This window comes from Triturus cristatus, chromosome 5_1 (assembly GCF_964204655.1).
Source record: "Triturus cristatus chromosome 5_1, aTriCri1.1, whole genome shotgun sequence".
NCBI classification, from domain to species: Eukaryota; Metazoa; Chordata; class Amphibia; order Caudata; family Salamandridae; genus Triturus; species Triturus cristatus.
Window position 1 is genome coordinate 442,324,617 of NC_140587.1, and position 27,776 is coordinate 442,352,392.

General features: G+C 45.8%; 1 protein-coding gene across 1 annotated transcript in view; it reads left to right on the forward strand.

Moving 5' to 3' along the window:
- Positions 1-27,776, forward strand: part of INTS8 (integrator complex subunit 8) — a 724,118-nt gene that overhangs the window by 622,040 nt on the left and 74,302 nt on the right. The window contains exon 24 of the mRNA XM_085605229.1: positions 26,088-26,138. Coding sequence (XP_085461355.1) covers positions 26,088-26,138 — 51 coding nt within the window. The remainder of the gene's footprint in view (positions 1-26,087; positions 26,139-27,776) is intronic.

Sequence of the window (27,776 nt, forward strand, 5' to 3'; positions counted from 1 at the left end):
TTGGTGCCCTTCATCTAACCATCCAGTGCACACGTGTATGCATTCACACACTCAACCCAAGTACTGTATTCCAGTTTCTTTAATTTCCTGAATTTCGGCCTGTACTGTTTAGGAGTGAGCCCATACCTGAGGCATAAAGTCTCTTTCATATTGGCGTAGATCAGGGTTCCCACACTCTCTAAAGGGGGTAAAACATCCCTCCCAGAAGCCTCAAAGTGTTTCCATAGGCCCACCCCCCCAATGCTTCTCAGGCACCTCATTCTTCCTCAGTTCAATCTCATATGCCGTAAACCACGCATCAATATCATCACCCCTTTGGTAATCTCGCACTAAGTCTTTGGGAATGTACACCGTCCCCATTGGCACTGGGTGTTTGCTGCCACCATTTGAACTGGGCTCTGCCTGTTTAACCTCATTTCCAGTTCCCTCATGCTTAACTCATGAGCTAAGCGAATCTTTTTCCTGCTCTCCTCTGCTCGTTTTTCACTTTCTATGAGCAGCTTCTTCTCTTCTGCTTGAGTTTTAAGTTTTCTTATCTCCAACTCATGCTCTCTGACCCTTTGGTTTTCCTCCAGCTCCTCTGGTGAAACACTTCCCCCTGAATGATTATCCACTTCAACATCACCTGTCTCCTGAGCCCCTTCGGCTTCCCACCAGGCCCTCAAGGCTATTTGCAGCTCCTCCTTCTTGGCGCTACTTTTCATGGGGCATCCCAAAGCTCTGCAGAATTGCCTCAATTGATCAATATTGCAGGTAAACAATGCCTCAATGTCGAACTCTGATTCTGCAGCCTCACTGGCTACTCGACTCCTCTGAGACATGATGTGTGGCTTAAAGGTCGCTCAAAAATGGAACCAAAAAATCAAAACACAATATGTGGTTATGTCATGGTTTGCTCTACTAGTGATGTACACCAATTACTGTGAGTGAATTTGCAAATACACGTTCAAATCCCACTGCTGCCACCAATGTTAGAACTATGGGTCGCTAGTTGGCTGAGGTAGGTACATTAGGCGAAATAGGGACCCTTGCTTCCACGTCTGGGAAAGAAAGGACACCTTCTCAGATAGCCCCTGCTCACCCCCTCGGTAGCTTAGCTCGAGCAGCCAGGCTTATCTTCAAGGCAAGTGTGTAAAGTATTTGCAACCACGCTCTCAGTAACCCAATGATGACACCACAAATGGACTCCACACAAGTGTTATAAAAACAATATATATTTATATAAAAAGATATACGATGAGACCACACAATATGAATCCAACATATGCGTATTTGTAATATTCCCCCTGGCCGGTTATTAGGCCAGCAAGCCCTTGTAGGTTCTGGCGATATTAATGAGCAATTCTAGATGATCCAATGCAGTCCTAATGCAATGCTATGCAGTCCGTAATGCAAGAATCAGACACTTCGCAATGTAAAAATAATGCATTTCGTTATGCAAAAATCAAGCACTTCGCAATGTAAAAATAATGCAGTTCGTTATGCAACAATCGAGCAGTTCGTAATGCCAAAACAATGCAATGTGTAACGCAACAATTAGGCAGTTCGTTATGCAAACTAATGCAATGCGTAATGCAACAATCAGGTAGTTCATTATGCAAAAATAGTGCAATGCGTAATGCTACAATCAGGTAGTTCGTTATGCAAAAATAATGCAATGCGTAATACACTCCCGCACCAATCACGCTGCTTTAGGCGGTCTATCCGCCACTCGTACTGACTCGATGTCAGCTTCCACCGACATATGCCCCCAACACGGGTATGATGTAAACCACAGTGCAGCTCCGCACTCCGGCCCCGGTATTGCCACTCCTCGGCAAGTACGGTCCGCGATGCGAGCTAACACACGTTACCTGGGGGGTGCGCACTCGCTCTCCTCCCCTCCCCTCCCCTCTTCTTTCAACTTGGGCCTCTGATGCGACTTTGTGGAGTCCGGGCACTTGCGATAACGAAAATCTCAGGCTTCAGCAGGGCACACATACACAGCGTGGCTGACTCTCCCTTGAACTTCGGGTGTGCATCATCACAGGGCAATCCTCATGAAGGTCTCAGGCTGCAAGAAGCACACGCACACAGCGTCGTTGAGACTCACTTGAGTTCCGGGTGCACACGATCACAGGGCAATCCTCACAAAGGTCTCAGGCTTCAAGAAGCACACGCACTCAGCGTCGCTGAGACTCACTTGGACTCCGCGGGTGCACGATAAAAGGGCAATCCTCACGAAGGTCTCAGGCTGCAAAAAGCACACGCACACAGCGTCGCTGAGACTCTCCTGGAAACTTTTGTGTTCCTGAGTTTCCACAACAGGGAGCCAGCTCTCCTCGAGCCCTTGGGGATAAGTTACTTCAGGAAACAGCACACAGCAAAGTCCTTCCAAGCAGGGGGACACAGCACACAGTAAAGTCCCTTTAGCCTCTGTTTGGTTAAAACAGCAAACTTCAGGCCAGCCCCAGAACACACAGCAAGGGTCAGTCCTTTCCGTCCGTCTCTTCAGCTGTTTCTTCCTTGGCAGAGGTTCCTCTTGACCACAAAGTAGTTTTCAATCCTTTTCAGTCTTGATCAATCCAATTCCAACGTTCATGGGTTTCAGCTCTCATAGTTATTCCCCTAAATGTCTTTGGAGTCTTTGTGTTCAGGGGGGCAGTGACCCCTGTCCAAACCAGTTCTGGGTGTCTCCCTGCCAGTGACACCTTCTTCCTTTGATAATGGGGGTCTGGATCCTTAATCAATCAGCAGGGGATGGAGCCATTGTTTTATGGTGGCAACCCAGGCCTATTCACCTCCTGAGGCTACTCCTCCCCCCTACACTCCAGATGCTGGTCGCCTGTTGCTGTCTCACCTCCTCCCCGGTCGAGAGGGCTGTCGCAGGACTGGCCGCTTAGCCATGACCACCACTCCTCGTCGAAGTCTTCGTCTTCAAGTAAGTCGCAGCACAAAAAGAAGGTGAAGAAGTACCATCGCTCTTCGTGTTCTTCCCATCCGTCGGCTGACGTGACGAGGGATGTGGAAGGTAGTCATCCGGCTCTGCCCGTGGAGCCTGTTGGGTTGACTCCGGCCATCCCGGGAGCCGGAGCGACCCCTGCCCAACTTCTTAGCTTTTACAAAGCCCTCCACTCCATCTTTGGGCAACCCGACTCCGTCAGCACGCCTTCGGCTGGGGGTTCTAGGCCTTCGATGCCGGCGGCTTCGGTTCCGGCACCACAGGGGCCCCCAGGGATCCAGGCCTGGATCTGTGCCAGTCAACCTTATAACATCTCCTCCGGCGCCGCATCCATTGGCGACACCTCTGCCCCCTCCGACGCTGGTTGTGTCTCCAACTGACGTTGACTTCAGCATCCCACTCGACGTGGACACGGAGCCGGACCAGTACTTTTGTGCCCCTGCTCTCCCCTGGTGTTCCCTATCGCCTTGAGTGGCTACCAGAGGAGGGTGAGGAGGACTGGGAGGGGTCTGTGGACCCTCTGGCAGACCAGTTAGAAGAATCGTACTGGAGTGAGAAGTTGGGTGAGGCAAGTGGTCTGGACACCTCTCCAGACCTTGGCATGCTATCTCCTCCTATCGTGGCTACGGAAGAGGGTGCATCATATGCAGTGGTGTTGCGTAGGGCGGCTGAGGCCTTAACCCTTGAGCTTCCTACGGTGGTGGTCAGAACTAACCTCCTGACCGAGGTACTTTAAATGGCGGTGGCCTCTGCGGAGCCCCTGCTGCCATTCAATAAGGCCGCCATGGACATCCTTCTGGGCATTTGGGCCAAGCCCAACGCAGGGGCTCCTGTGGATAGGATGATTGCCCGACGCCACCGCCCGCCCCCGGGCGACCCCATTTTCCTCTCCCAGTACCCTACCCCAGAGAGCATGGTGGTCGAAGCCTCGACTTCCAAGGGCTCATTCTCTACCGCTCCACCTGATAGGGAATCCGAGAAGCTGGATAATCTTGAGAAGAAAATGTTTTCTTCCATAGGACTGCAGTCGGTGAACACCGCATGTCTCTTGGGCCGTTACTCTCATTCAGTGTGGGACACAGTCGCGCAGGTGCTGCCACAGTGCCCGGAGGAGGCCCGGGCCGTGCTCTCCTGTGTAGTTGTCGAAGGGAGAGACACAGCCAAGTTCACCGTACGATGTGGACTGGACACCGCTGACTCGCTGGGCAGGACGATTTCAACGTCAGTAGCCCTGAGGTGAGATCCACTGGCTTTTTGGGTGATGTCCAAGCTACACATTTGGACATGCCTTTTGATGGCCGTCGCTTGTTTGGTGACAAAGCATGCTACGCGCTCGATCGCTTTAAGGACTCCAGGGCTACGGCCAGGTCCTTGCGCCTCGCTTCTACCTCTCGCCCCGCGCAGTCTGCATTTCGCCCCTTTTGTGGCTACGGAAGGGTGCCCTGCCATATTCCGTCCAGAGCTACAGGCCTGCGTAAGCTGTCCAGCCTCTGTGCGGCCGGGGACGTGGGACCCACCGTCGTGGGTCTGGGGGCCAGCGGGTGGACCAGTCCAACAGCGTCTCCTCTGCAGCAGCCTCCAAGCCCTCCTAGTCCAACCTTTCAGGGCCACCATTCGCCAGTGGATGGCAGGATCTGCCATCACCTCCCCCACTGGCTCAACAATAAGTCGGACAAGTGGGTTTTGCAGATAGCCCGAAGGGGCTACTCCCTCCCCTCTGAGACTACCCCTCCATCCATCCCACCTCAATTCCTTCACATGTTGGAGGAACACTTGGCCCTTCTCTGCCAGGAAGTGACGTCTCTCTTGGCCAAGGGAGCCATAGTGCGAGTTCCTGCCCCAGATTTAGGTCGTGGTTGTTATTCCCACTACTTTCTGGTGCCCAAGAAGGCCAAGGGCCTGTGTCCGATCTTGGATCTCAGGAACATGTACTGCTTCCTCCGGAAGGAGAAGTTAAAAATATTGACATTGGCTCAGGTCCTGTCTGCCCTCGACCCTGAAGACTGGATGGTAGCGTTGGACTTGCAGGACGCTTATTTTCACATCCCCATCCTGCCGACCCACAGGTGTTACCTGCGGTTCACAGTAGGCCACGAGCACTTTCAGTTTACTGTGCTCCCGTTTGACCTTACCAGCGCCACTCGGTTATTCACGAAAGTGAGGGCGGTGGTCGCAGCTCATCTGCACAGATCAGGGGTTCCAGTCTTCGCCTGTCTCGACGCCTGGCTGTTGAAGACGGGAACCCCGCAGGCTGTCGTCTCCCACCTCCAGACTACGGATGACCTCCTGCATTCGCTGGGGTTCACCATCAAGGTGCCGAAGTCACACCTGATTCCCTCTCAGAAGCTCCTTCTCATCGGAGCAGTTCTAGACACAGCGCAGTTTCAGGCTTATCCTCCCAAGCAGCGATTCTGGGATATTCGGGCTATGATTCTGATCTTTTAGCCTCTATCCCGGGTTTTGGTCAAAATGACCCTGAGGCTACTTGGCCTCATGACCTCCTGCATCCTGCTGGTGGACTATGCCAGGTGGCATATGCGGGCTGTACAGTGAGACCTGAAGTTCCAGTGGGCACAGCATCAGGGAAATCTTTCCGATTGCGTCCAGATCTCGGAGGGCACTGCACACCAATTGCAGTGATGGCTAACGAACCAGGATTGGGTCAACGGCAGATCCCTCTCCCTTCCCCAACCAGAGTTCACAGTGGTAACAGATGCATCACTTCTGGGGTCGGGTGGCCACATTGGGGAGGCGGAGATCAGAGGCCTCTGGTCTCCGGCAGAGTCCGGGCTCCATATCAACCTTCTGGAGCTCCAGGCGAGTCGTCTTGCACTGAAGGCATTCCTTCCTTCTATCAAAGGAAGAGTAGTGCAGGTGTTCAAGGACAACACCACTGCCATGTGGTACTGCAACAAACAGGGCGGGGTGGGGTTGTGGACCCCATGTCAAGAGGCTCTTCATCTTTGGACATGGCTAGAACATGAGTGCATGTCCCTGGTGGTTCAATACCTGGCAGGTTTGTTGAACGCCAGGGCGGACGAACTCAGCCGCCTGTGCATGATGGATCACGAATGGCATCTTCACGCGGAGGTGGTGCAAGGTCTCTATCAGCAGTGGGGAGAGCCTTGGTTAGATCTATTCGCCACCGAAGAGAACAGCCATTGACGGCAGTCCTGCACGTTGGAATTTCCAAGGCGACACTCACTAGGCAACACTTTTCGTCGCGAGTGGAGTTGCGGTCTTCTGTACGCCTTTCTGCCTATGCCACTTCTACCCAGAGTGCTGAAGAAGATTATTAGACTGCCCCTTCGGGAAGATCTTCTGTTGCAGCAGCAGGGGACGGTCCTCCATCCGAACCTGTCCAGCCTCCACCTCCTTTCGACCTTCCTCCCGAAGTCTGTAACGTTATCTTGGCAGCCAGGCATCCCTCCACCAAAACGGTATACGCCTGTAGATGGAACACATTTGTGGCATGGTGCACAGCAAAGGCTGTGGATCCCCTTTCTGCCCCCCTTTCACAGGTTCTCCTCTTCATTCTTTCCTTGGCCCAGCAGGGCTCTGCTCTTGGCACTCTCGGGGCTATCTTTTGGCCATTTCGGCCTTACTTCCCCTTCCAGATCAACCTTCTCTTTTCAAGTCCCCTATTGTAAATCGTTTCCTTAAAGGCATTACTCACTTGTTTCCTCCTATTCCTTTCGTAATGCCCCAGAGGGACTTGAACCTGGTTCTGACCTACCTTATGTGCGCTCCTTTCGAGCCGCTACATAACTGTCCTCTCAGACTTTTCACACTCAAAACTGCCTTTTTGGTTGCCATCACCTCTGCTCGCAGGGTGAGTGAGCTTCTGGCTCTTTCTTCCAAACCTCCTTTCCTGGATGTTCATTCGGACATGGTTGTCCTTCGCACTAGGTTTTCTTTTCTTCCCAAAGTGGTTACTTCTTTCCACATAGGACAGACCATCACTTTGCCCACCTTCTTCCTGCCCCTGCATCCTTTTAAAGAGGAGGAGAGGCCCCAGCGTTTGGATCCAAAATGTGCGCTTTCATTCTATCTGGATAACACAAAACAATTCCGGGTGGATGACCAGCTCTTTGTTGGCTATGTGGGCGCCAAGAAAGGCCGGGCCATGCAAAAACGGACCATCTCTCGATGGGTTGTTCTTTGTAACAAAATCTGCTATTCCTTAGCGAAGAAGGAACCTCCAGTGGGGCTGCGCGCCCATTCCACCAGGGCGACGGCAGCCGCTACTGCTTTGGGATGTGGTGTCCCTCTTCATGACATCTGCCAGGCAGCCACATGGACTTCATTGCACACGTTCACCAAACATTACTGCCTTGACAGCCAAGTCCGGAGAGACTGCTTCTTTGGCCGTTCAGTTCTCCAGGACTTTCTGGTGTGAACTTAGTTTGCAGACCCACCTCCGGGGTTGGTATTGCTGGGGTATCTATTCTAAGGTGAGGAATCCATATCTAATAGTCTCTTTCAGATGAACAAGTTACTTACCTTCGGTAACAATATATCTGTAAGAGACATATATTAGTTATGGATTCCTCACCGCCTCACCCATCCTCACCGTTCTGCGAACTGACTTCTAGGGTAAGGGACACCCTTTCAGGGCCCTAGTTTTGTGCAACAGTGGTCAGTGTCTTGCATGGCTCTGTGTTCCTGGCGGGGAATGTCGTGTAAAGAACAGGGGCGGTGTCTAAGTAGATACCGCAACGTCATTACGGCGATCACGACGCCAACGACGAACGAGGAGTCCGCAGATGCCACATAACGATGCGCAGGGGTACTGCTGAAGAAAAAATTCTTCGGATCCAGTCTGACGCCTGGGGGTAATTATAAGGTGAGGAATCCATAACTAATATATGTCTCTTACAAATGTATTGTTACCGAAGGTAAGTAACTTGTTCGACAGGCTTACATGTGAGACCCCAAGACACCACCTTCAGAACACTCTGGAACTGTGGTGTCGCGTAGTTCCTATATACCCTGTACAGGATCTGCTCGTTTGGATAACATAAACTGTGGGATTGGTGGCAGACTGGTTACGAGCACCCCCACCGGATATGTTAGACTGTCTTTATCACCTAGCTCACAGTGCCAATATAATCTCCTCTTACCAAGGAGAGAATAGATTCTGGCAACCTCAGAACATTACAACCCTGATCCCTCAGAATCATGGAAACAATATACTACCTTTCGCTCAGTCACTCGTGCTCACTTAGTTGGTCTCAGAGATACACTGAATAAACATACTGGGCGTTTTGTCAAAAAGAATGCATTGAACAGTTGTTATTCTAGTGTAGAATAGATGAGTTGTAACAACCATTAGACAGTAGCAGAGATATATGATTAGCAGTACTACGAAAGTGAAAGGATGGTACAGTTATACCATTTTGCAATAATCATTAATATATACAAGCACATAAAATACATGATAAAAAGTGCGTACTCCTACGATGCCTTCCTAACTAGATGTACCTAGCATCTGTGTAGGTTTTATGCCAAGAATCCCTCTAGGATCTAGTCAACCCCATTACCTGAGAATGAGAGAATATGGGACCCCGTACTGGTCTTGAGTTGGACACTCTGCCAGGAATGTTAGACCACTGTGAGCTGGAGCGTCTGCATGCAGGTACCTGAGCGTCTCTGGTCAGTGTGTCAGCCGGGAAGTCACGTCTTCTCTGTCTTTCTAAGGAAGACATGATGTATATATATCCATTGGTCTCCCCAGGGGTCCTACCTTGCAGTGTTACTGTGTCGGCCTAAAGGATGACATCGGACCTGAACTTTATACAGAGATATTATACAGGAGATGGTAGTCCTGCTGTGCTTCCAAGAAACCTCATGCATAATGTATGAGATTCGAACTTAGGGAAAACCCGCGTCCTAAATGCAGTGGCGTATCTAGGTAAAAGTTCAGTCCCTAAGAACCGTTATGTATGTAATGTAGGGAAGAATATAGGTGAAAGGTTGCAATGTTACCTGTGCCTATATAGGGTACCTATACGGAATATAACACTGCTCTGTTCCGACTGGACGACATACGTAACTTGTTACCGTACTACTAGCCTAAATAGATATAGGTATGCTTAAAGTTCATAAAACATTTGTTTTGCTAAAATGTTTAAAAAGATCTAAAATAAATTCTAAAATGTTAAAAGAAAAATATTTTGCAAGCCATAGCTCTAAACTGTCCGTAGTTGTAGTCCAAACCACTATTAGCAATAGAAAGCCATGTATGCCCAAAAAATGAAAGGAATGTCAATTTTGTTTTTGAGTTCAAAATTTTGAGCTTGTTTAAAAAAGGGCGAATTTCTTCCAGAACACGACGAGCCAAATGAGTAAATTGTTTATGTGTCCTGGCTGGTAGACGCAACATTTTCGTTGCTTGCTTACACAGTAGACGGCCCCTGTAGCACCTCGAAGAGTACGTCAATTGAGCGCAGATGATGTTCCATGCTGTCCGCAGCCAGTGCTGGGGCAGCCTGTGTGCCGTCCAAAGCCTGGGTGTCAGTGGAGGAGCCGGTGTCCATACCAACAGGTGCAGCTACTACCTGTGGTGGCTCAAGTAATGCTGCCATCAACATTGGAACACACTGAGGACACTGCAGAACATGGGCCGTTCTCGGGTCCAGCCGAGCATTCACGTCCGGTTGTGCTCAAGATGGGAGTGTCAAACAAAGGTCTAACACGCATTCTTCCCCACAAAATAGGCATCGGAGGACAGGTAAGATGCAGTCCATCCAGACTGGTCGAAATGACAAGAACCAAGATGCACTTAGTTATCTTAGGCGAGGCATGCCTAGATGTTGTACCATGCGGTCACTGTATTTACGCTCCAGGAGTGCTTTTTCCATCTCCTTAGTGACTGGGACGTCCATTGCTTAGCAGATAGACGATAATCAGGATACCTGCTATTAGAAACAGGATTAGCGGAAGTCCTCCAAAGATGCTTCCAAATACGGAGTGTATGAAGTCTGGTATAACTCTAAGTACCGTCTGAATGGTGCCTAGAAGTCCAGAACCTATGGTCTTAAATAGGTGGACTATGCCTGTCGTATTAGACATGTTGAAGATACAATTTACCATGTCTGCCAAATGGAAAGGGCAGTTTGTATGGATAAGCGCCTGTATCTCTGCCGAAGACCTTGCGATCTGGAGATCAAAAGTCTCTCAAGCGGAGGTTAAGAGCTCAGACTTCTGTAAAAGCATGGCTTTCATTCTGCTTAGAGTATCAAACCGTATTAAAGAAACATTCAGTGAAGGCCATAACGGCGCCTCCCTGACTGTGTGTGCCGGTGAAAACAATACTTGCATACAATAAGTAACCCTGGAGCTCACTGTTACCAGATATGCGATGCCCTGGAGCATTCCGCAGCAGCCTTGACTGTTCAGCATCAAGTAACTCCTGTTCGAAAGTAGCCCGAATACTGGAGTAAGCACTGCAGTTGGGGAACTCCTCAGAAGACAGGACAAGTTCGCTACAGAACCATTATAAGCCCCGTGTAGCATTATATCCTGGCATATGAGTGACCCACTTAAAGCGTTCTCACAGTTTGTACTGCTTAGAAACACTTCTCAATCCCCACTCCGGCATCGAAATCTGTATGGTAATTCCCATGATTCCTTAATGTATTCCCTACCCGTTTTTTCATATCTGCCGGCCTGCTTTTGTTGAAGGCAATACTGAAACTAAAAAGTAGTGAGCGGTAGAGTTATGTGGCCATGGGTTAGCCATTCCGTGGACGGTGATTCAGCCACTGTATATGGTAATCTATCCAGTTTTTTGATATGCAACATTGTATATTCTGCTCCCCTTTGTGCCATTTCTATCTGTTTATCTGTGACATTGTATTAAGAAAATAGAGACGTGCTGTTGATAAAACGCCAAGGCACGTTGCCTGCATGCAAAGATTGTAGCATCCAGCTTAACAACATGATAGAACGTAATTGAGATTGCCTGTGTTGTAATATGGCCAAATTTTGTTCTAGTATGTCTATCGCAGAAGATACAATGTTGCCTAAGGAATATATCCTGGAGGTCAATGTTGTTAACCCATTGTCTACCACTGCTAGAGATTTTTCTAGATTTAAACGGTCTATCTCCCGTAATCTCTCCTTGGCCACTTGTTTGGATATTTCATTGTAGGCAGCATAAATGCCAGCATAAATGAAACGTTTCTGACGTGGCTTCCTGGGACCTAGTAAAAAATCCCTAAGATCCACATCCTGTGACATTAAGGATAAGTGTTGTTTCACCTGTGTGAGTGTTGAGGTTTTTAGCCAATCAAGGCACAACTTCTCAACACTGTAGGATGTCACTACCCCTGGATGTTCTCTCTGAACATAGCGTGGAAATGGCCTGTGGATAGCGAACCCTTCAGTTTTACCCACTAATCTTGCATAACAACTATTGGTGTCTGTGGGCCAAATCAACCATTTCTTCCAATCAGGATCTGATCTATTATATTGAATGACGTCATCTAATGTAACTTCTTTTTGTGATGTTTCGTTACCCTCGGTCAGTGATGGTTTGGCAGCCAAGGTGTGTTCAAGTCTTTGTTCTTGGCTAGTCCAAGGCAAGACGTCTGTTGCACTGTCTCGTTCAAAAATATGATCTGTTGAGGGATGAGGCATGCTCTAAATAAAGCTTCCGTTCCCTGATCTTGCCGTTCTCTAGTACCAGAGACTAATTTTAAGTCTATGGTGTGTTTCCATAAGTCATAACCTTGTTCAGACAACTGGGCAATAAAGGATGCAGAGTAAATCTGTTTGGTATCTGTTAACATATTTTTTTGTGCAGATGTTGGTGCAAACTTATAATAATATGAGGCTGGGTCAGACATATTAAACCCTGAAAAATATGGAAATGTTTGTGCAAAAGTTTTTGAACTGCCATTTGGCGGTGTTGGACAATGTTCCCATTGATGGTGTGTGAACACATTTCTAGGATTAGCAGATTTATGCAAAAAATGATGACCATAATGTTGAAAACAATACATAGTCTCGTAATCTGGTGTGCTTTCCAATGTTTCACTATTAGAAAATGCAGCAGATTTTTCTAAATCAGACAACATGTTATTCACAGTTTCAAAGTCCCAATCATCTGCAAATTTACTTGAGGTAATGATATCACTCAATGATATTTTAAATAAGTGTGGAATTTTTAAAATTTCTAGAAATCAACCTTGTCCCAAACTATACCATCCTGTATAGGAACTGCTGTAATGTTCACTGATGACAAGTCTCTTTGTTCTCGATGAGATGATTGATGTGGTTTTAAAATTAAATTTACCTTTTGGGCTGCAGAGCTTTGTCGAAGGTATTTGCCATTAACAAGCATGCTAAAAACTATTACTTAGCCTACCCAGAAAAGAAAGAAAAGTATCCCGGTTATTAACCATAGTTCTACCCAAGGTGACACCAGGTAAGTCTTTTTAAGAAAGTTCAGAAAGTCTTTAACTTGCGTGATTTATTTATATTCTCTTTATATTAAACAAAAGTGATAGTACAGTGGTGGGCCATAAAGTCATACAAAATTGGACACGGTGATAATTTCTCATAAACATTTTCACAGATTAAATCCTGTCCCTATACAACATTAGAAATTAAGAAAGGCAACGTCTAATTTTTTTTTCCACAGGTCAACTGAAGGAGATTGACAGATATCACCCCGCGATGTGTTCCATTTTGCCCATTTGTTGTCCCATTTTGCAGGACAACCTCTGTGTTTGAAGACATCTTTTTCTGCAACCATTGCATTGTCCATATCTTTGGCACATTTAGAGAACTTAGCCAAATCTCCGACCCCAGCAACCCTGAGCAATATTCCGTTTGGCCAGAACAAACCCCAAGGATGCCCATGTGCATTCTGTTTAAGTCAAGTCTGTGGCTTCCCACACATTCAAAAGACATAGACGCGGAGATGCTTGCGTGATTTTTGTGCTGGCATCGTTTCAGATTCAATTGGATCCAAAGAAAACGTATCAAAGTTTATGAAGTAGCCAGAAGCAGTTCGATCAGTTGTTGGTATTGCATCCGGATTTGTAGAAGTCGTTGATTGCTCTTGTTGAGGCATGTTGATGTAGACATCTGTATTTGGTCGAATTGAAATTTGTCTATCATTTTGATTCTAAATTTGAACTTCAGGTTCAAGGGGAAAGAGTTCCTTGGCATTATTGCACAATCCTTCATTCCATACAGGGGACTCTACGAACGTGATGAGTCTTTCCGTTTGAACTTCTTGAATTGTAGCGAGAGGAGGGCGTCTGCTTACTTTGGAGTCCACGTGGCCTACTACTCCGTATCGGCCACATAGTGTGGTTTGATTCTATCAATTGAGGCAAATCTTTTCTCCTTTTTTCCGGCAAGAGGCGGTAGAAGTACAGTTCTTGTTCCTTTTACTGCTAGGACCTGTACAGGCTTTCTGTAGGATGGCCCAAATTCTTTCCTGTCTGCTATTTTCTCTCTGACCAGATCCCTGACTTTTGGGATCCAGACAGGTCTTGCCGTGACTGATTTGACTTCCCCAGTGGTGGTCTGCTTCAGGTGGACATTACTTTGTTGTGTCCTAGATTCATTTAGATCCTGTAAAACAGCCAAACGATCATGGATGTCAAAAGGTTTTTCACCCTCCACTGCGCCATCAATCAAGATCAGATACCCACATTCTTGTCCCAAATAGGACCTCATATGGAATGACCCCCCCTAGAGAACTTCTTGGCATATTCAGAGCTCGCTGCACTCCATGCAGATGTTTTACCCAGCTCTCACCCGTGCCTAATACTCTAGCTGTTAAAGACTGCTTTAAGTCTAGGTTTTTCCTCTCCACAACCGAATTTCCCTCGGGATGGTACAGAGAGGAGTACCGCAATGCTACACCCAATCCTTGCATGTCCTCCTTGTAAGCCCGAAAGCTAAAAGCAGGGCCCTGGTCAGTATGTAATGTGCCAATTGCGTATGTCCTTATGAAGACTCCCAAATCTTTTTTAACAATTTGAGCGTCAGCCAAGCGTTGGGGCCACACCTATAGGAATCTCGAGCAGGAATCCACTGCAACCATGATATACCTGTAAGCCCCATCTATTTTTAAGGGGCCACAGGCAAATCTTTTCTCCTTTTTTCCGGCAAGAGGCGGTAGAAGTACAGTTCTTGTTCCTTTTACTGCTAGGGCCTGTACAGTCTTTCTGTAGGATGGCCCAAATTCTTTCCTGTCTGCTATTTTTTCTCTGACCAGATCCCCGACTTTTGGGATCCAGACAGGTCTTGCCATGACTGATTTGACTTCCCCAGTGGTGGTCTGCTTCAGGTGGACATTACTTTGTTGTGTCCTAGATTCATTTAGATCCTGTAAAACAGCCAAACGATCATGGATGTCAAAAGGTTTTTCACCCTCCACTGCGCCTTCAATCAAGTTCAGGTACCCACATTCTTGTCCCAAATAGGACCTCATATGGAGTGACCCCCCCTAGAGAACTTCTTGGCATATTGTTCAGAGCTCGCTGCACTCCATGCAGATGTTTTACCCAGCTCTCACCCGTGCCTAATACTCTAGCTGTTAAAGACTGCTTTAAGTCTAGGTTTTTCCTCTCCACAACCGAATTTCCCTCGGGATGGTACAGAGAGGAGTACCGCAATGCTACACCCAATCCTTGCATGTCCTCCTTGTAAGCCCGAAAGCTAAAAGCAGGGCCCTGGTCAGTATGTAATGTGCCAATTGCGTATGTCCTTATGAAGACTCACAAATCTTTTTTAACAATTTGAGCGTCAGCCAAGCGTTGGGGCCACACCTATAGGAATCTCGAGCAGGAATCCACTGCAACCATGATATACCTGTAAGCCCCATCTATTTTTAAGGGGCCACAGTGGTCCAAGTAAACACACGCTAGTGGAACAATGGTGTCTGCGCTGGACGTGTTACGGTGGAACCTTTCATCTGCTGGCAGATGTTGCATTTCAAAACATAGTCCTTAGTCTGCTTTGTTAATCCAGGCCACCAATAGCGTTGTTTCAATAAAGAAACTGTTGCCGTAACTCCTTCATGTGCAGAACCTATCCCTTTGTGTGCTGCTAGAATTAAACCTAACCTACGATCCATATTTGGAATTATCCTATCCCCCATTCCAGAAACCTGAGCAAATGGAATGTTATTGGCATCTAACTTGTAGGAGTACTTGAGTGGAAATCTTTTCGGTACTGCTTTGCTGTTTTTGCACGAAGCAATGACAGCCACCATAATCTCACCGTCTATTCTCGTTTTAGAACGAGTGATTACAGCTATGGAAGCCGCTCGTACAGCCCCCTTTGCGGCTTCATCCGCCAATGAATTCCATTCAACATGAACGCCATCACGCTGATGACTCAGTATATGTATCACGTGAGCCCTCGGTAGTTCGGTGTTCAACTCCACTATCTGTTCCCAAGCATTTTATTCTTAATTGTGCCACCTTTTGCATCTTTGAACCCATTTAAGATCCAGTGTTGCAAGTATTCATTATATGACTGTACACAGTAAAACGAATCGCACAAAATTACTGTGGGGAATTCTCGATCCGTATTTGCTAGCGCCAGTATCCGGGCTTTTCACTCTGCCATCTGTGCTGTGCCTTCTCCTAGAGACTGCGTTTTCGTACAACTTGGATGGAACTTTCCATCCCTCATGCGACCTTTAACAATTGCACATGCTGCGCTATATTGTTGCTTACTTCCTATGGCCGGTTGAGCATATCCGTCAGTGTAAATTATACAGTCATACTGAACTAGAGGCATTATTTCATTTGGTAGAGGATGTTATTGGTCTTATTGCAGGAATGCTTGTGTCTTTAAATTTGGGTCGTACCTATATTCCAAATCTGTTGCAGTGAAAGAATGAGCCCATTGTATCCATCTTGGATGTAAGGCTTTAGCGTTAGGAACGCTCGCCTTTGTTGCAGCCTCCAAGGCTGGACCTGGAGTCACTACTATTATTCGTTTCCCCTGAGCCAGTGCTTTTTCACTTTTTACTACAGCAGTCTGTACTGCTGTCAGAATCTTTTCTGTAGATGCGAAGCGCATCTCCGCTTTTGTTTACAAATGTGATTTGTATGCAATTGGTACTGTTTCACCTTCATTTTTTGTCAGATAGGTGTACCTAGATTGACCCGCAATTATACGGATCACCAGGTTGCGTACGTTTACGCGTGTCTGTAAGTGTTTGGAAGCTATCATTTCAGCTTGTAAGGAACAAAGTGTATCTGTTTGTTCCTGTGTCCATTGTCTTACTGAAAAATCAGGTTTTATTAAATCGTAGAAAGGTTTTACTTTTTCTGCGTAATCTAAAATGTATGTACTACCGAAATATTGGAATCCCAGGATTGATTGTAATTTTTTTAATGATTTTGGAGGTTGGAGCAGCGCGCATGTTTCTAAAAAATTGGCTGCCAGGCTTTAACTCAGTTACTCTGGCCGAAAACAACCCCAGGCTGTTCTTATACCCTTGGGGGAGTCGACAAAATTGCAGCTGGGACCCTAGCAAAGAGAATGCTGTTAGATACCTGCTTTCAGGGGCTATATTTTGGCAGAAAAATCAATTTGAGATATCAAGTGTAGTTTTTTATTTTTTCCGCACAATGTTATTCATTAATGTTGCACTGTGTGCATTTTGAACTGTAAATGTCTTAGTGCTAGTGTTTAAATGTCTGTAATCTAAAACTAGATGATATGAATTGTCAGGTTTCATGACCGGAAACAAAGGATTGTTCGTCGATGTGGTTCAATTTTCGATCATCCCTTGGTATTCAAGTCGATCTAAGACCTCCCTGACCTGTTTTTTAGCTTCTTGCTTTATTGGATACTGCCTCTGTGCAATAGGAGTGTTTTTTAAAGGAATTATGTGGTGGGTTGAATCCTCATCCCATCCAACATGGTTTTTGTATAATGCTGGAGCCTGGGCTACTGCCCTCTCCTGCGCATATGTGTGTTGTAAGTGCCTGGGAATATGGTCTGAGAATGCCGGTAGAATTACTGTTTCTCCTTTAGGGCAATCCATGACGAATGCTGGCGGCCAATCTCGTTCAGCCTACAAAATGTCATAGCCAAACGTCAGGTTCTCCCAAAAAAGACCTCTCACTGTTCTACATTTGTCCAGCCCTCCATCTTGAGCGTTATTTCATATACTTTATGTGGAACACTTACCCTAGTATCGGGTGTTTCTACTGTGATATAATCATTCAAGTCCGCTATCACCAGAAATTCCATTAGGTTCTGGCGAGCTATTGTTACTTCTGCCGCACTGTCTAGCATCGTCAGAGCCCATTCCCCGTTCAGTAGTCGAGTCCTCAGAATTTTGGGCTTGTCTGATCTTTAAACCTGCAACCTTCTTCTTTTTAAACTGTGGCTTTTGCTTTGGATTCTCTTTTTTTTTTTAGAAGTGTATTTCTGAGCGTGTTGCTTGTCTCTGGACTTTGTATGCTCTTCTTGTCTTTTTGACCGTCCTTCCCTCTCGGAGTTTGTCGATGAACCCTGAAATGAACGAGAGGAACGTGTATCATTATCCTGATACCTGTCAGGTTTCTTAATATTATCACTATTCCTGAGGTTATACCTCTTTTCGGAGAGCTCCTGTGAAGGAGATCTACCTCGGGATTGAGATCTGTTTCCTTTAAATGTTTGTTGTTTTTTATTATCCCACTTCTTTTTAGTTGAAGCAGGTGTCTGCTTGGAACTGTCCCTTTCAGAACTGCCCATCAGTTGTGATTTTAAAGCTTTCCCACCCAAACTGTCTCTGCCTAATTCAGTATATGCAGTTTCAATTATTTTTGGTAGTTCATGTTCCTGTTCTAAAGGACTAAACTCCCTTAGGCGTTGGTGGATAGCCACTGAAGGGGCTTCCCCTTTAATATTAGCTAATATTATAGCTGATACCTGGGCATTGTTACCTAGTAACTTCATCCCTAAGTTCAGAGCAGGCTCTGCTCCATACTCGTTTTGTATTTGTCTTAATACATCTGGTATCACTGCTAATGACGGAATACCATGAGTCCTGGTATAAATGGTAGCAAAGACTGTACCCCAAGTGGTACAGTCTTCTACTTGTGGTGTTATGCCCATGGGCAAGCAGATTGTTAGCATTCTGTGTTTTTCATACGGGGTAGTATTCAGGAATACTTCTTCTAGCTGTGTTTTTTTCTGAGCTACCCAGAATGGCATTTGTTCGCATTTTGTGGGCATCTTGCCCATCACTGCGTGTAATGTTTGTGGTGTGATTTTAGTTGCTGTACCCTGAGATTGAGTTCTATGTGTTGCAACTATTGCTAGTTGGGCTGTAAGTGTCTTCATGACAAATTGCGTCAAGTTTCTGTATATTTTTATCACTTCTTTGTGTTGTGTGAGTAAGTCTTCCACTGGCATTGTTTCAATGTCAGGATGTGATGTGTAGGTCGCTAATATTGGCCAAGTTGCCCCTTCTCTTCCGAGTGGGCCAAGTCTCACTCTTCTTGTTATGTGGGGTAGGGCGCCTTTAAACCAGTAGAAGTGTTCATGGTACGTGAACGGAACTTCAGTGTACTCAAACAGCTGTATCCCTCTGGTGCATCTCCTTCTTTGTAGGAGTGAAATGTTTGTGTCCTGGCATTTGCTGCTGGGAATGTAACCCACCAATAAAAATACCTTTGTTCTGTATGATTTGTGTGCCTCAATCACAAAACCTACTATGTCACCCCTAGGTGTTAAACCATGGTCTAGTAATTTCAGGGTGACTGTATTTACTGAATTTTTCTGCAATTTGTATTGCATCTGCATCTTCTTCTCTGGCTGGGAGGTTCAGATTTACTATAGCGTCATCTCTGGTCTCAGTCATTTTTGTAAAGAAAAAGTTTGTCCAAGGGAACTAAGATAAGGTTTTTTTAAGCACAATTTTAGGAACAATGTGTCCTTCAAGCTTTATTAACCAACAGCCAATAAATAGGATTATTTCGCCTACTCAGCTATGGCGGAATTTGTGCCCACCCACTTCAGACGTCTCTGGTATTTTGTGAGTAGGGGTCTCTGAGAATAGCACGACTGAACTACTCAGATTCTACTGTTAAATAAGTACCCAACCAACGTCGGCGGCACCATGTTGTGTAGTTGCTATATACCCTATACAGGATCTGCGCGTTTGAATAACATAAACTGTGGGATTGGTGGCAGGCTGGTTCCGAGCACCCCCACCGGATATGTTAGCCTGTCTGTATCAGATAGCTCACAGTGCCACTATAATCTCCGCTTACCAAGGAGAGAATAGATTCTGGCAACCTCCGAACGTGACAACCCTGATCCCTCAGAATCTTGGAAACAATATACTACCTTTCGCACAGTCACTCCTGCTCACTTAGTTGGTCTCAGAGAGACACTTAATAAACATACTGGGCATTTTGTCAAAAAGAATGTATTGAACAGTTGTTATTCTAGTGTAGAATAGGTGAGCTGTAACAGCCATTAGACAGTAGCATAGATATATGATTAGCAGCAGTACAAAAGTGAAAGGATGGTACAGTTCTACCATTTTGCAGTAATCATGAAAATATACAAGTACATAAAATACATGATAAAAAGTGCGTACTCCTACGATGCCTCCCTAACTAGATGTACTTAAATGTACCTAGCATCTGTGTAGGTGTTATGCCAAGAATCCCTCTAGGATCTAGTCAACCCCATTACCTGAGAATGAGAGAATATGGGCCCCCGTCCTGGTCTCGAGTTGGACACCCCACGAGGGATGTTAGACCACTGCGAGCTCTAGCGTCTGCATGCAGGAACCACATCATCTCTGGTCAGTGTGTCAGCCGGGAAGTCACGGTCTCCTCTGTCTTTCTAAGCAAGATGTGATGTATATATACCCATTGATCTCCCCAGGGGTCCTACCTTGCAGTTAAACTGTGTCAGCCTAAAATATGACGTCGGGCCTGAACTTTATACAGAGATATTATACAAGAAATGGTGGTCCTACTGTGCTTAAAGAAACCTCATGCATAATGCGAAAACCTGCATTCTGAATGCAGTGTCTTATCTAGGTAAAACGTCAGTCCCTAAGAACCATTATGTATGTAATGCAGGGAAGAATATTGGTGAAAGGTTGCAATGTTACCTGTGCCTATATAGGGTACCTATATGGAATATAACGGTGGAAGAACAGAAGACGGATAGCATCTGCTGCATGAGACCTGTGAGGAGACTTGATGGGCTGGACCTGCTCCTACATATACCCAGAGCAAAGAAGGTGGACTCCAAAGGTCTGTTGGCTGACCTGTGTGGTCACAGGGACACAACAAGCTACAGGAGTCCTTTTTCTGACGTGCCCAGCTGACCAGTACCAACTGGAGCTGACCTGGACCCTGCTGGGGGCCTCTTTGGAATGAGCCTTGACCCCCATGTGTTGTTCCTGAGGTTGTGGTATCTTTGGCTGTGTTTAACTGAACCTCTCCTGAAAACCACGAACATAGAAAGTGTTTGGACTTCAAGACCTTTGGAGGACCAAGGCAAACCTGCTAAGCCAATCCACCAAAGGCACGATTTTGCTGGTCCAAAGAAACTGTTTGTGTTGTGTTTTTGACTTTTTACCTGATGTGGTATTACTAAATGCTTTACATATTTTCTCTAAGTTAAGCCTGTCTTATCTGTGCCATAGCTACCAAGGGTTGAGCTTAGGTTTAAATTACTGAAACCTTTTACTGGGCCTGACAAGATATTGCCTTTATTACTTGTGGTGAACCTCAATCCATCCCAACTAACAACCCAGTTTCTTACAGTTAACACTTCTTAATTCATCACACAGTATGCTAAGTCTAACTCCCATATATTTTAGGCTAGCTACACAGTATGGCACATGCTGCTCAGCCAATGCAATATATAAAATCTCACTTTTCTGTAAGTCAAGTTTATAACCTGCAGTAGCTCCAAAGTGTACCAATAGTTCTTTGATTATAGATAGTGCTTGTTTGAAATCATGTGTAACCATTAAACATTCTATGCGTAGGCCATGACTTTAATTTCTATCTAAGGTCTTATTGGTTCAGTAGCAAATTGTACTGTCGAAGTTTTCACTAATCATTCTATATATAATGCATATAAACAGGGTGATAATGGGCATACTTGATGTGTCCTTCTGGTAACTGAAAAAATAGTAAAAGTAGCCCAGTTGATAAACTCGATAACTCTTGGACTACAATAAATATCCTATGTCCATTTTATTACACCTTGGGGAAACAAAATGATGCAAAAGTCCCAAAGTAATATCCATTCCACCCGGTCAAAAGTCCTCTTTACATCCAAGGATTCTAAATGGTGTCAAGACTTTAACAACTATATGGTACTGCTAAACACAAATTCTGGATGCCACAGCTAGGCATCAGTATGGTGAAATGCGGTGTATTATATAGTGTGGTTGGGCGACTTCACTGAGTGATATACTTACCAACCCCGTTAGGACCAGGGGGTTTCAATTGACAAACCTTCAGCTCACCCCTGGGTAGCTGTTATTCTGAGCTGCAAGACTTAAACAAAGGAAAATGTGTAAAGCATTTAAACAGCAACAAAACAATTGAAGAAGAAATTGCAATACCCAGAAGAAATCAGACACCAGTATATAAAACAAGGTTATATTTGTATGTATTTGTAGATAGATACAACAATGAAAACGATCACCAGAGGATTCCGGAGATATAGAATTTACAAGGTATAGTAAACCACAGCATTTCACTCAATCGTCAACAAGCATTGGCAAATTCAAAGAGTTTGACGCTTTGTAACATTTTCACCAAAAAGCTGGGTTTTTGGTAATGCGATCACTTTAGGCAACCAGCTCCAGTACGGTGCCAGTCAGGGGGACCAGCATGGTCCTCAGAAACAGTTACCTCAGCAGGGGAAGCAGTCCTCAGTCCTTTCCAGGAACTTTGATCCATTACAGTGGCTTCCTATGGTAGTGGCCCTGTTGTAAGAGATGAAGAATGCTGTGGATGTGATGCAGTCAGTGGGCGTCTTTCTGTGGCTACTCCTTGGTCCGCGAAGGGTGTGAGGCTGTCCTGGTCACAGGTTCGACGTCCCTTGAAGTCCTCTCATTGCTGCTGGAAGTCCAGTCGTCCATTGCGATTATGGACAAATCCCTTTCCTGGACAATAACTCAGCTTCTGGGTGATCAAGTCTCACTCAGACGACTTTCCGGGCTCAGCAAACTCGGCTACAACTTTGAGCATCGAGTCATGGTCTCTGGTGCTGCACAGCGGCGATCTGAAGATTCTGGGCTACCAACTAGCCCCAGCAGTCTTCTTAGCTGTTGTGGCCCTGCACTGTGGTTAGGAGGTTAGCCAACTAACCCTTGGAGTCTCCTTACTTTGGATGGGCTCCGGAGATGACTTCTCCATGAGCAGGATACAGCAGGTACAGTCCCTCTTCTTTGCTAGCCACCAGATTCAGCAGGTGCAGTCCTCGCCGGTGTAGCCTCTCTTTGTTTGTGCCACGGTGCAGCAGGGCAGTCCTTCGGTCCTTCTTCTAGTCCAGTAGAGATCTGAGTTCTGGGTGCCAAAGTTCCCTATTTATGTACAGGAAATGCCCGCAGGGTAGTATGCGGTTGGTAGCCAAGGAGACTATACGTCCCTAAAGAAAACGTTTTGACAACCGTTTCTCCCCCCCCCCCCCCCCCTCCCCCCTTCCCTGGTGCCAGGTAGTCCACCCTAAAACACTGGGCTGCCCCTCTTCCAAGTGTTCCCCATTTTGCTTTCAAAGGATGCTTCAGATTTAAAGCTCACCTTTTGGGCCAACACACATGTGGCATCCTACGGGAGGGTGGTAACTCCTCTTTCCAGTGCAGGCCCTTATTGTCTCCTTTCCTGGGAGTAGTTAGCATGTCTCCTTAGAACGGCAGCAAGCTGTCTTTGTTTCAGACTTTATGAGCAAACTTTAAGGGCATAGGAGATTAAAAACTACAAAATAAAGGAACTACAAGTGAAACACGAACTGGCACCCACAGAGATTTTCAGGTACCTACAAATGCGTCACGCGCTCACCACAGCATTACCAGACCTGACGACTGTCCCGGACTCGTCCCATCTGGAAGGCCAACTTCTCTCTGAGCCCCTCCCCACTAAGGCCATTTCCCTTGCGTACCGTAAGCTGTGTAACAATCTCCCAGATACCTTCCTTACTCTTAGAGACAGATGGCAATCAGATTTAGGACAGCTTGACGATAAGGACTGGCAAACGGCCCTGATGTCCCCTAGGGAATCTGCAATTAACCAACGCTTCAGACTGATTCAACTGAAGATCCTGCATAGGACATATCTTACCGGGGCAACGCTAGCCAAGATAGGGGCACGACAAGATGCGCTTTGCTTGCGTGGCTGCAACCAAACCGCTACATTCTATCACATATTATGGGACTGCCCCTATATGCGGCACATTTGGGTACGAGCCACGAATAAGATGCAGGAAGCGCTGGGAAAATCACTAGTGCTGACACCCCCACTGAGAATCCAGAATGTTTGGGTAGCAAATGATCTTACAGACATAGAAAAACAATTCACCACCCTGGGATAAACCCTGGTTAAGAGAGCCATTGCTATGATATGGGGGGCTGCTGACACGCCGTTGGTGATTGGGTAGGTGATGGAAATGGACAAATGCATGGTTGCCGAAAAAGAAGTATATAAAGGTAGAGGATGTCCTCAGAAATGGGATAAAAAGTGGGGGGCCTGGAATGCATATCGGGGGGCACTCTGCATTTCGCCGACTGTAGAACTTGAAATGTCACGAAGGAAATCACGTGAATGTAACTCTGATCATATAGTTGCTTAATATACTGCATCTTTTTTCTTTTACACGATACAGTGTATACTATTAAGATCTGTATACGACGTATGCTTTATTCTCAATAAAATTTTATAATAAAAAATAACAAAGGAACAACTTTGTAAAAGTTGCACACTTTAACTTGTTACATTAATTTTGACTTGAGAACCAGGTCCGGTGTAATGCCACAAGTTGTTCGATACCTTGGAGTATCAACTTTCGTCGCACCGTTCAGGAGTTAGCACAGCTGAGGGGCCAGCTTGTAATCCTGCACTTGCCTCTGGGGCAACCAAGTCTTTCCACAGAAAACAGGCAGCTTCGAGTTTTTACTGCCAGAACACGAAAAAAACCACCAAGGTGACTTCTATTGTCTCAGCTAGACATTTGACTTTGCAATAGCTTAAACTGGCAGAGTCAGGCTAGCAGTTTAAACTGCTCTTTCAGTCTGCAATGGTGGGCTGGAAGACTCATTTTAGATTTGTCACTCCTAGGGTGGCACAACCAGTGCTGCAATCCCTAGGGTGGCTGTCTAACTTACAGGCCATGAGTACCATATACTAGGGGCTTACCAGTAAATTAGCCTATGCCAATTGGATATAACCAACGTAATATACACATTTCGGGGTCAGGTTACTGGGACCAAGGCCTGGTTGGCAGGCCTCCGTGCACTTTAAGTCGAAAAGCCAGCAACATCAGTCAAAAAACCTGGGGGGGTGACCATACAAAAGAGGCATTTTCCTTACAGATACGTGACATGGCATATTGGAAAGTAGTAATGGGTGAGCACAGTGAACCTATACACCCTAAAGCGCGGGAGCCATGCAGCCACTTTCTGAGACAACAAGAGACAAAGCCTACTTTGAGACGAAACTAAACTGACTAATGCATTTATAAGTGTAAACATGAACTCTGAATAATATGCCTTATCCTGCGATCACTGCTGTCATTGTGGCGGGGCATAAATATGAATGTGCTTTGATGTATTATTTTGATAGTTGCATAATGTCTACACATGAAAAGCATATTCTAATGTCATGACTGTGTTTTGATATTATACAATAGATGGAAATAAAATGTTTTTTAAAATTCAGCAATAGTTCTGGCTCCCACCCCATCCCTCTATTTGTATTATGGAACAGGATCACTCTGTCCAAGGGCAAGAGGCCTCCAGGAACAGGGCTTATTATAACATTTTTAAGAATCATGTTTATATCTTCACATTTAACCTCCCTGTGCAGACTTATCCACTTCCTCCTAGCTTTTAATACTTAATGGGCCTTCTGTGTCATTTTAGGTGGCATCAGCATGCATTTCATTTTTTGCCTCCCATTAAACTGGGGGTCTGGTAGTCTTTAACAACAGGTCAATGCCAAACTGCCTACACTCTAGGTAAACTCTGGGGCTGAAAAGCCCATGCAGCATCTCCTCCCAACCCTTGCAAAGCAAACTCTGATAGAAGACCATTTCTTGACATAGATGCATTATCTGAGCAGATCGCTGTGCACTTTTGGAAACACTGGACTTCCCAGAGCCACCCTTGTGACCAGTGACCTGGTCTGTGACCACAAAGCCCATTTCTAGCCACCTCTCTTGATTAGGGAAGGTGGCTTCCATGCATACTGCCTGCTGGGTATGCTTGCTGCCCTCAGCCACCCTATTACTCAGAGCTTGTGGTTTCCAGGCTTGTTGGTGTGTCGTATATATCCCCATGAACAGGCACAGATGTCATATGAGCACCCTAAGGGGCCTCTCAGTTTATCATCTACTCCTCGACACCCATTATTTAGGCAGGTGGTGTCTGGTCATGCTGCATGCCCCAAGGCTCACTGCAGCCAGTGACCTCTATGCATACTGTGCACCTCCAGTCATAGTCCAACAAGGGTCAAGTAGCCTCTTGGCATGGTTCTGGCCATTCAGCCAACCCCATCACAATTTTCTTAGGGGAATAGAGGGCGGTCTGACTCACAAATATTTTGCTGAGGGGGTTCAGCAATATAATGTTTGAAGCCGTTGCTATACATAGAACATTTTTTTAAAAGTGGTACTTATTGTGTAGGATTAGTTATTAGAATATCTGATATTTTTCAATGCAAAATGAGTAGATTTGTACACCCAAAACTAGATGGCAAGCTCCCCCATGACTGTTTGTGTTGCTGGCCTTAACATCATTTGTACTGTGATAAGAGACCTCAATCTGTAACCATTACTTTGTGGGAAGACCAGTTTCTAAAAGGGTCTAAGAGTGTGTTGGATGTTGGATGTTGCACGCTGTGTACATGTTACTAAAGAAATATTTTCCTGGGAAATATTATAAAAATAATGTTTTTATTTTTTTCTACAGGTGATAAAAAGAATGATAAAATGCTGCTCATTACTTAATTGTCACACACAGGCAAGTACCTTTAGAATTTCTATGCTTTAAATACCTATTATATAAAATGGCATATCTCCTTAGGTATTGTTCTAATATTCATTGGCCCAAAGAGATAACAATACCCAATGACCCCTGTGTGAATGTAGGTTTGTTTCTATGTGGTCTTATAAAGATCGAACCTAGCTACAAACAAATGGTGCACTGTACAGATGAGGGGGCACAGTATTATGGTAGAAGCATTAGGGATGGAGACAGGTTGGAGTTGTCATAGGTTGTGTTGAGCCAGTAGTCTGGAAATCCTATTATAGAGTGACGGGGCGAAGAGGGTGATTATGGATGGACAATTACAGACCGCTTGAACTCATATGATGAGGTATTGCTTGAAGAAAAGAGGGTCTTGGGCTCTTTTTTGAGGTAGGCGAATGATAATACAAAGGTTAAATAAGCCCCTACCATATTTCATCATATATCACTATCCTACTATCTTTACTTAAGTTGTGACTGACTGTTTAATAGTGTGGTTGAGTATGTTCTAAATAATATCCCAAGTCATGCAATGCCTTCCGGTGTACCTTATTGTGCCTTTAGGCCTGAAGTCGGAAATTTGTGATTTAGCAAGAATCCCCTCCATTAACCTGTCAGTGTGTCTAACCCTGCCCCTAAACTAAAACATCACATACCTTATCTGATAGAGATTTCTAGTTGCAGATTCCTTACCTGAAATGATTCCCCAGTCGTCAGACTGGATCCGGATATTTTTCTGAGCAGTCCCCATTATGCTCCAGTAGGAGGTGCTGATCGACTGGGTGTCGTCTGCACTGGAATTGATGTGTGCAGTGCCTATTTGGGCATCACCCCAGCGCACGGATCTCTGTTCCTTCTTTTCTGTGCCATCAGTGTAGATCCGTATTGAGCTCGCTTAGTTATTTTTAGCTGGATTTTTTCTACCCTCTTGGCATTTTGACAAGTGTGTCTTTTCTCCAATATTTTTTGGAAGAAGTCCTTGAAAAAACCTGTGGAATTTAAGCCTTGTGGTGCCTGTTAAAGGAAAATGTCTATGACGAACCCCCACTTGGTTTGCCTTTGGTGCCAAGAGGTGGATCACAACTCCACGGCCTGTACGCAGTGCAAGACCATGTATCCGTAAGCTATACAGGAGCAAATCATGATGCTTCTGGACACTTGATAAACGGCTCTGCACAGCTTAAGGTCCTGCTGGCAAGGAAGGTCCAGGGATTCTTGGAGTCATTCCTGCTGTTCATTGTTGGTATCCTGGATTTCATCTGGTAAGTCCCACAAAAAGAAGTCCGTGTTCTTTGACTTCTCCGTACCCATCCAAGTCACCAGACAATGCGCAGGAACAATGCCACAGTTAAAGGCCACGCTCCCATGTTATCCCCGTGGAGCCTGTCCGCTCTGCGCCTCCCTGAGTTTCCTGGAGCGACCCCCACCCAACTTGAAGAATTTTATGAGGCCATGCTCCTTGTTTTTGGGCGGATGTACCCCTCTGGAGTGCCTTTGGGCCCCATGGGTCCAAGAGGGGCCCTGACTGGGTTTCTGCCGGCAGGTTCGCCCTTAGCTTCAGTCGAGCCCTGTTCATTCATTCCTGGATCCTTACTGACCCCTGTCGCAAAGCCACAACTTCCACTGTGGATC